Source organism: Anopheles merus, chromosome 2L, assembly GCF_017562075.2.
Source record: "Anopheles merus strain MAF chromosome 2L, AmerM5.1, whole genome shotgun sequence".
NCBI classification, from domain to species: domain Eukaryota; kingdom Metazoa; phylum Arthropoda; class Insecta; order Diptera; family Culicidae; genus Anopheles; species Anopheles merus.
Genome location: NC_054083.1, coordinates 36414209 through 36424053, shown reverse-complemented (window position 1 = coordinate 36424053; position 9845 = coordinate 36414209). Strand labels below are relative to the sequence as shown.

Here is a 9845-nt window from a genome sequence, read left to right as displayed (position 1 = left end):
TTCTGACTTAACAACCTATCCTAGTGTACAATTCATGGGCTCTACTAATCTACTACACTTCAACTCTCTTGGACTCTGTAATACTTCGATTTTAAGATTATACGAATCTTCAACTCTTTGATTATACGACTTTACGATTCCACAAATCTTTTGGTATAAGACAGTTTGATTTTTAACCAATTTTCTTTCAACGCTGATCTCCCAATATACGAAAAGTGGTTGAATTTATTGGACAACTGGAGTGTTTTTATTGTTTTATTTACTTGCATCAAGTAAAATCAATTGCAGAATTGCCAATTATTCCTAACAATACTTTCATTCTGAACCTATGCAATTGAAGATGAGGTTCTGGTACGCAGAAATGATGAGTCGGCTATTGGACAGATGTGATACTCAATGCGAAATGCGTTCTATAGATGAAGAATATCGATTGAGGTCTTATGTTGAGACAATATGTCAATTATGAATTACAATCCTCTAGAATATCCATCTTAATACACAACATGTGAGTACACATTCATAAAGAACGGCACAAATAATACTAACTCATTTCCCAAAAATATGCAATAAGTAATATGCTTGATAATAGCGTCTAAGATTAAAGCACTTGTCTTGCTCATTAAATCAAAATCGAGTGCTTTTCATATATCCCAAATCACAGAGCATCACCTCATACAAGCACTGCATCTCCCTTTCATTCAATCCGCCTATTGCGTCATCCACACACACACACACACGCACACATGGTATCATAAACCGGGCAAAACTAATTAAACTCTTGCTCCGAATCATGGCCTCCTCTGTGTTAATCCCCAGTCGATCACTCGTCCGCAAGCGAGAATGCCCAAGTCAAGTATCGCCGTACAACACCAATTAAGAACACACGCTACCTATGATCTGTGGCGCCATGGCGCAAACCTGCTCGTCTCGCTCGTGCCGACGGTATTGTACAATTACACATCACCGCACAATAATCTCTTTTCCAATCAGGGTCCAGCATGCACATGGGATATCCTCTCACACGACCATATACAAACACGCGTATCTTGCGAGCAACCGCACGCCCGTTTCCATTTAGCATTGATTATCATATCTGTCCAATGGCCGACTTATCATTTCTGCGTACGGGAGTTGATTCCACGCACCTTTGCCTTTTCCATAATCGGCTGCTGCTGCTGCTGCTGCTGCTTCTGTCCTCCCGCACTGTCACGGTCCCAAAACCCCCCTAAAGAACCCGAACCTCGGGCAATGTGCATGCAAGAGCGGCGACCATAGACCGAGCGAGCGCGTCTGGGAAGAAAAGTGAGATTTAATAATAAATTGATTAGTTCTTCAGTTCATCTCGGGCGAATGATCCTGGCAAATGGCCAATGGGTGGATGATGATGATGATTCCCGTGGCACCTGAGCAAAAGCAGCGCCCGTGTGCGCCCGGCGTCCTGGGAAAACTCCAATCGGCAATAGACTTTCCACTCCAATCCACCGGAAAAGATCGTTACGGTATGGTACGCTTAGCGCCCGAGGCACGTCGTCGCCTGCATCACGCGCGTGCACCCCAGCAACCGAACGGAAAGCAAAATAAAGTCTTCAAGACTTTGCCCATCCCCGGTGCGGTCTAGTGTGATTCTATTTTCCGGAAAATCAAGCACGGCAACACGTAAGAAGATTATCGCAGCTGGTACGGGACGGGACGCTTCTCGAGCGTACATCGGGCAGCTGTGGACGCGCAAACCCGTCTTCACTTCGGTATCGCCCGGTGCCCGTGGCGCACTGACCAGAGATGCATCGACGGTTCGCTTCCGTACACATCTTGCAAGGGAACATCCGGGAAGGTAGAGGGAAAAGTTGCTAGAGTACAAAACTCAACACATAAGGCTAACGACGATGATGGTAAGGTGGTTTTTGCACAACCAGACGTGCCCCGCCCGTGCGAAGTGGTTGTGAGAAGCAATATTTTGCTTGGGAGTAAGGTTTCACCGAGGAGCCAATCGTATCAGCTCTGCCGGTTGGAGAGGCGGGAAAGGATGCCATATCAATATCCTAAGCTCTCTCCAATATCTTCGATGACAGATTGATCACCCCATCAGCATCAGCAGATTTGTAAAGAAAATCTACATACATTCAAACTTTGCGTAGAGCTAGATTACAAAAAAACTGAAAAAGAGTAACCTTTCACAGAAAATATGAGAATACTTAGTGCAAGAGAAGGTTTCCCTATAGTTCGTTGGTCATTATTTATATAAAATATGTGACTGTTTCATAAGAAATATTAGCTTAATGCATTTCATCATTTAATATTCTACCAATTACGACTATGAAACTTTTATTTTTCAAGCTATTTTATGTGGTTAATCGTTAATATCCTGGAATATATATCAATTTTAAGGCAATGTCTGCTGCTAGTTTGAAATGAACGAGAACGGTTTATCCCGCAGGTTGAATTCAGATTTTTTTCTTCTAAAAATTATAACATTACGAGGTGGATCTAGCTCTTAAAACTTCCAGTTAGAACATTTGCTTATTAGTAATTGAACAGCTCTGAAGTTCTAATTTGAATTCAAAATTACTACAACAGAACTGGAAGATTTACATCAATAATATGGATGAAAAATCTTTTCTGATACCGCTTTACGAATGAAAACAACTGTGGAACCAGTTGATGTGCAAGTTAAACTTTTACTAGCTACCTATTTATTCTTTTACTTATTTGGTTGTAACGACTTACGTGTTCTTGCTGGCCTATAAATGATTTCAAGACTTAGTAAGTACTACACAAACGATAGTCTGTCGGGGGACTACCGTGGACGGTCCAAATGAGGTTTGAACCTGCGACGGATCGTCATGCTGTTAAGATCTGCGAGATGACAACTGTACCATAGGACCACTCCACACTCCAGGAAATCGCTTTATCAATTTACTTAGATTCATATTGTAGTATAAGAACTCGTTGACTTTGGACTCCTTTCTTATCGAAAATGCGTATATTCGAGAAGCGCTAAGGTCTCTCAATATCTTCGGACGACTAACAACTTTGGTTAATGAACATCAATAAATAACCCAAACACTCTTCGAAGCTCACAGTCTCTGGCTAACTTGGAGCATCATCTGATCCAGTAGCCCTGGATTCTACTGCCACCGGTTGGTTAGTAACCGGGAACAGATTTTAATTCTTGCAATGTTGACAGAGAGCTGTTGATTGTTTTCATTCATTAATTTCCGCAGTGTCCCGAAATTGAACCGTGTCCAGCCGATTGAAATGCCCGCGCCCTTAAAACCGGCCCCAACCGCAGCACCCAGCACCGAAATCAACAAGCTCATCGATGATGTGTTTGTCACCTCCGGAGCTGCCATCAACTGTGGTGCGTTGCGCCGATTGCTTCAGCAACTCACGGCCCTCATTCAGCCCGGCGCTGGCGGAGGTCCGTGCCGCTGCTGCTGTTCGGCCAGCCGTGTAACGATCGATGGACGGTCGTTGAAAAAATCCACCAGCAAAACTGGGAAACTGTCCGCCCGGTCCAGCACTTCCAAAACCAAGGCGGGAGCAAAGGGTGGAAAGGATGCCGATAAGGAGCATGAAATCATCCTTCAGAAGCTGCAGGCCGTGCAAACGATGCTGAAAGTGATGCAGCAAAAAATTGCGAAAATCGAAACGCGCCTACCAAAATCACAATCGAACGTTTCGCTGGGCAAGGGTGGTGGACGGCGGGGACAAAACTCGAAAGCGTCCAGCTTACGGATTGGGGGTGGTCGTGGTGGTATGGGAGGAAGTGCAGTTGCTAGGAAACATTGCTGTGTGTCCGGTAGGCCACCGTCGGTCGTGGTTGTGGGACCATCGAATCTGAAAGCCTCGACGAGGTTCTGCTAGCGGAATGCTCAGGTTCTCAGTTGGCGGTGAAGCAATTTAGCTCACCGGATAAACATTCCCCAGTCTAGTATGCTCTGATCGTGGAGCTACGAGTTTGGCACTTTGTTTTCGATTGACTTTGGCTGTGTATGTGCTTCTTGTGGAATTAAAAATTAATAAGTGTAATTTCGTGTTTTCGAGTTTTTTTAACTCCACATTTGCCGTCCTGGCAGAAAGCTTGGTAAGATGGTTGATCCAACTCCAAGCGATCTAGAAGCATTGGTGGATGAGGCCATTGCACTGCCGGACGGAGTGATCAACTGTACCGAATTGAACCGACTGCTAAAGTACTTGGTCGAAGGTATGTGCAAGATTTCACAAGAAATTGAAGACGCTCGAACAACAAATGATGATCGGTTTCAACTTCTTGAGGATGCCATTACCGATTTTAAAGAACCAGAAGAGCCGGTAGAAGAGGAAGGTCAAGAGCAACCGACAGCAGTAATACAATGTGGTGTGGCCCTTGTCTGTGAGCCTCAAGAAGAAGACACTTCACCGAAGGAAACCGCCCCGAAAGGAGTCACCTCCGAAGCACTTCTAGAGGAAATCGATGCACAAGCGTCTCAATTCCAAGAGCAAGAAACTAAACTGCTCGCTGTGATAGGCGATCTTAAACAGCGGCTGGAGAAAATAGAACAGCTATTCTACCAAAAGCTCGAACGCTTATCGAACGAATTCCAACAGTTCCAACAGGTTGTGGAGAGCAAGCAGAACAGCGTGGAGGAGACAACATCAACCCCATCCGTGCAGCAAACCACGTGCACGGCGGACCAAATCGACAAGCTGTCCGAGTTTACCGACAAACTGGATGAACTGCAACGACAGATGGAGCTGCTCTTAAGTCATCGCGATCAACTGCCACTGCGAATCGAAGCTCTGCTCGAGGAAAAGCTACGAGAAGGCGAGCTTATGACTAGCAGCAAGAAAAGTCTCCAGACTGACGGTGGTGTCAGCTCACGGAAAGGTTCCATTACTCCCTCGAGATCCTGCTCTCAGGGTCGCATAGCAGAATCGGCCGGCACGACCCAACCGGCGAGTGAAAATTTGAGCTGCCTTTCCTGTGACACAAATAACGTTGGGCAGCGGAAACGCGATGGACGCTATCTAGCACCGCGCACCAGCGCCAAGCTGGCAATGATCGCCCGAAGGTTGGAAGAATCGGACGCTGCAGCTCGGCTGAAACCGGGCGCTCGCTGGTCGCGTACCTGTGGCGGTTCCTACACGGTCGTAAAGCCGGACGAACGTGTCTTCCGGCAGGTGAATGTACAGTTCAATCGAACGATGCAGGGAGAAAGTTCGGCCAACGACAGCTAGGAAGAGAAGTAGGCGCAGAATCCAACACACAAGCAAGAACAATCGAAGCATTCATTTGAAAAGCAGCAGTCTATCGTTTAACACAACACAAACGTTTGTAAATTTTTCTCCATCCGTCCCAAATTGAAGTAAAAAAGTGGTTTTAAAATTCGTACAAATGGCATCGTTTGTTCCAAAACTGAAACCACTGAAACGGAAAAGTTGCTGCTGCCTGATACCAAGAGAGAAGGATGCTGGGGGACTGGGTGGTGGTCGATATACAGGCGGCATTCACACGGTGACGCATCCCGAGGAGCGTGTGTTTCGCGATATACGCTACACGGGAACGAGGCCGAGGTCACAATCGTGCGGAACAACGAAACTGAAGCAACTGATTAGACAACGTCCAAGTAATTGAAGCCCAACGATGGGTTAGATGGTTTGTATTGCTTTTGTTGAAGATTAAGTACAATGGGAAGTGAATTAATTTCGTTCGAATAATTTTATTTTTCCTATGGTAGATCTCAACCTATCTGAAGAACCTGGAGAAGAAAAAGGCCCTTCTGCTCGAGAGGGGTTCAGACATGCTTTTGTACATTAAATTGATCGTAGCTTAGAAATTATAGCATTTCAAGAACGTTCTAAGAGAGTCTTTATATTATTGATGTAGAATAAATTAACTTCAAATCATTTTAATCAACATTTAAGCCAAAATAGTTCAAATTTTCATCGTTTTAATACGTTTGGAGATAAAAAATCTGTTGTACGGAGAAAAAGAAATAGCACAAGTCATGACACAAACCATGAAAATATAACAAATTAGTTCTTTTCCGTGAATGGTCCTAGACCAAGTTCCGCTCCAGCCTTAGTGGCCATAAATTCATGATTAGCTTTAACTAAAATAAATAGTTTTCGCTTAACGCACAACAAGCGTTCCAGCCCAACCGGTCGCCACTATTTACCCAAAACATCAATTTAATTTATCTTGCGGAAATGTCCGTTCATATGACGCTGGCGCTCGGGAAAAACTCGCCAACATCAGGGCTCAGGCATGACAAACCGGCAGCAGCGAAAGCGGAAATGAGCCTATAAAAACATGGCAGCAAACTTTCGCCCAATCGAGGGACGAATTTTGGGATTTTCGTGAAGCTTACGTGACTTTCCGTAAACCTCCCCCTCTCCCCACACCAAACGCAACACACACACACACATGGTGTCGAGTTTTTACGGGACAGAAAAATTGGAATCTGACTACTCGTCTCAGTGCTTCCGGCACCAGCAAACAGCCCCGCCGCAAAACTTTAACCCGTTTTGCATTTCCTTTTCGCTCGAGGACGCAAACGATTTTCGGCTCTGTTCGGGCTCAATTCAGCGTAAAGTTTGTGCACCAAAATAATGAAGTTTTTCCGCAACAGCTTGTCCCAATCACTGTCGGTGGCAGATTGGGAACGGTGTGTTTTTGGGCGGCAATACGGCGATCGACACCGGTGGGTGGTGAGGTGATAATGTGATTTGTTTAAAAATCGTGTTTTAAGTGATGGAAAAATGCAGCACATGGACGACTTTAATCGAGAGGCTGGTTGTAGCTGTAAAGGAAGGATTGGGTTCCTTTGTTTGAGTTTTTGGAATCATTAAAAATCTATAAAATGTATTTTATTATTTGGAATATTTCGGCGTACTGAAACAATCTCGCCATGTGCGTTTTGGTAATTAAACAGTAATCAAACTCAATTATTTTTTCAGGAAAAAAGTATCAAATAATCCTTTTTTCTTTCCTTCTCTCTCTGGTTTTAATACACTTGACAAATTTGAAATTTCAACGACACAGAGTGTGCAGAGTATTTAAACATCAGCCCCCCCCCACAAACCATGCACGTTACCATGGCAGACACGGTGCACACAACCGCCTGCTTGCAGAAAGTTTTTCTCATCACCCTTCCAGCGCCACCTCCACCATGCGCCCCATCATCGGTCGCCTGTACGGCTTGTTTCGCTCGGTACGTTAGCACCTTCACCTTTCATTTAGCATAAATCCCGAAGCTAGCTTGCTTTTAAATGTCACGAACCGTGAAATTAATTGCTATGGCGCACTGGTTTCTTTCAACCCGGCTGGCGGCTTTTGCTGCCTTATAAAATCCCTCTTTTCGTCTTTCTCTCACACCCGGCTATCCCAATTTTCTTATCGCTTTTTTTTGTTTCCCTCTCCAAAGCTTGCTCCTTTCATCACCAACCGGGTTGGTTGTCGGGTGCCGTTGTACGTTCGTTTGTACTTTTGTCGTTTGTCGGGGTTTAGGATTTCTGTTGCCAATATATTGGCTTACCGAGGGGGGGGGGGGATGGTGACCAACCAGCAAAAAAAAAGGCCAAGGTGCCAAAAGAACCGGAAACGGACTTCTTGGACGCTCTGCTATCGGTGTTTCGCCGCAATGGCAACAACACAGAAACGATTGCATTTGCGAAGGGTAGATTGAAGATAAACACACAGAGAGAGAGACACTCACGCACACGGATGTACCGTCCGATACGGAATCAGTTTAATATCCATTCTGTCACATACAACGGTACTGGACTTCCGGGTTGTCGAGTTTAAGACAAATCTTCATCCACCTCCAGCTGGCTGGCTGGCCGGCATTTGCCGGGTGAGCGAGTGATGCAACGACTGGTTTGGTGCTTTTCTGTGCACTACACCACCCGCTGGTCTTTGGGTTCAATACAGGAAAATAAATTACTCATGTGTTATCGCACTCACTTCCTGTCTTTTCTACTGCCTCGCACCGGAGCAATTCCATTCGATCCCGGGCAATGTGTTTGCTTTTGCCGCTCTCAGTGGTGGGTGTGGTTGCGAGGCTTTTGTTGCCACTGCTGCAACTCGGGTGGTCAGTTTGATTGTGAAGCATTTGTTTCGTTTGTTGCAATTGGGGGCGCAGATTAAGCAGCAAGAAGAAAGCAATTGTTTGCTTAAGCGAAGGAGCAGCATCAACCAGCTACTGCTACAATGGTATAAAAGGGCACATTTTATGTTGTTTTTCGTTTTCTTTTTGCATCCATATTGAATTTTTTTGTATTACTTGTTGAAGATAAGTATCATTCAAAAACATTGTAATGTTATTTTTACTCAAAGATTGTACTCAACCAAAATGTGTTGTTTTGACGTTTTCTGATATGATCTAATTAGATTTCTGTCATGGTATTAAATTATTTAAAAACCTGTACGACTGTTACTTCTAGAAAAGTTTTATTTCTTCTTTTAATTTATTTTTCAATTTGTATTAAAAATACTCTTTATTTTATTTGTTCTAAAGACGTAATAAAACTTTATTGACCAATTGATTGATATATTTATTTATTTAAATTATAGGTCATCTGGCACACTACTGGCTACTTACCACATAAATTTTGAATCTTCATCGACCATTACTTTGACACATCAAAGCCCAGAACAAAGCCCAACAATTTACCACGCAAATAAAAAAAGAAAATAAATTAACGAAAAATAAGAACATTGCTAACGGAAATAAAATCTTCAAAAATGTCTAACCTGTTTCATTGCCATATTCCAGTCTATTTGGTTACTAGATGAATTAGAATAATTTATTATTCTTATCATCGGGTCATTAGTGCCGAAGACTGTGGATCGAAAATGTGAAGTTAAAAAAATCCTAGGCCTCAACATTCTTTTAGTATCAGTGAAATTAATCCTAGATAGGAGAGACGAGGCGTACGGCTAGTCCAGCAATCTCCTTATGGAAAAATATACACTGAGCCGTTCTCCTCCTTTGCTGCAGCGTTTCCAAATAATAAACACCTAACATTGTATGATGGGCGCTCCACAACATTGGACCAGGCTAGTCAATAATACATTATTTTCGTAAATTTGTTTTTGATGGCCTCTATTTTATCTATTATATTTCATTGTAATGGTGAGCAGACAATATTCGCCAACTCATCTATACGGCGGATTAATGTAAAATACAGTAAAGTTAAACAAAATGGCTCGGTAAATTGGATGGACACACGTGTGACAAAGCCTTAGTAGCGCTGAGCTTTGGTGACTAGACCTTCATGGTGGTAATAATTGACCAATTAACGAAATTATTAAAGCTGTGTTTGTTCATATCGATGTTCGAAATATACTTAATGTACTCATGTACCACAAAAGTATTACATTTAAATGGAGCAGCCCAGTGATTAACGAATTAGACGTCAAATTTATCACCAGATATGACTCGATTCTTATTTAAATCCCATACTTTATTCCCCCCCCTATATAAAATATGCTGATAAAAAGAGCTGCCTTTTCCCTGCGACGATTTTTGTTTTTTTTGCTAAACGATAAATATCCAGTAACATAATTTCAATTACCGAACATCCATCATCAATTACCGCACAAATACCAATAGTGATTTACATGCAACGAAGCACCAATAAAACTCCCAACAACAACGCTTTTCAGCACCCGAAAAATTACCCACAACTTTGAACAACCGCAAGTTGAGAGCATTCGGTGTAAGCATCGTTCGCTCCACAACAAGCTAAATGGTTTCCGCATCAATTATTATACACTCTATCATAATTTATGATCGCTTCTGTCCCGACCAAGTGGCAACCGATGGCGACACACACACACACATTCACACTTGCCAGACACT

The 9845-nt window shown here is 43.3% G+C and overlaps 1 protein-coding gene across 1 annotated transcript; it reads left to right on the top strand.

Annotated features, from left to right (window-relative positions):
* Positions 1 to 3063: 3063 nt before the first annotated feature.
* Positions 3064 to 4029, top strand: LOC121594268. The gene is made up of 2 exons (XM_041917339.1): positions 3064 to 3141; positions 3222 to 4029. Exon 2 carries the CDS (start codon positions 3256 to 3258, stop codon positions 3862 to 3864), a length of 609 nt encoding a protein of 202 aa, XP_041773273.1. The 5' UTR covers positions 3064 to 3141; positions 3222 to 3255; the 3' UTR covers positions 3865 to 4029.
* The last annotated feature ends 5816 nt before the right edge of the window (positions 4030 to 9845 follow it).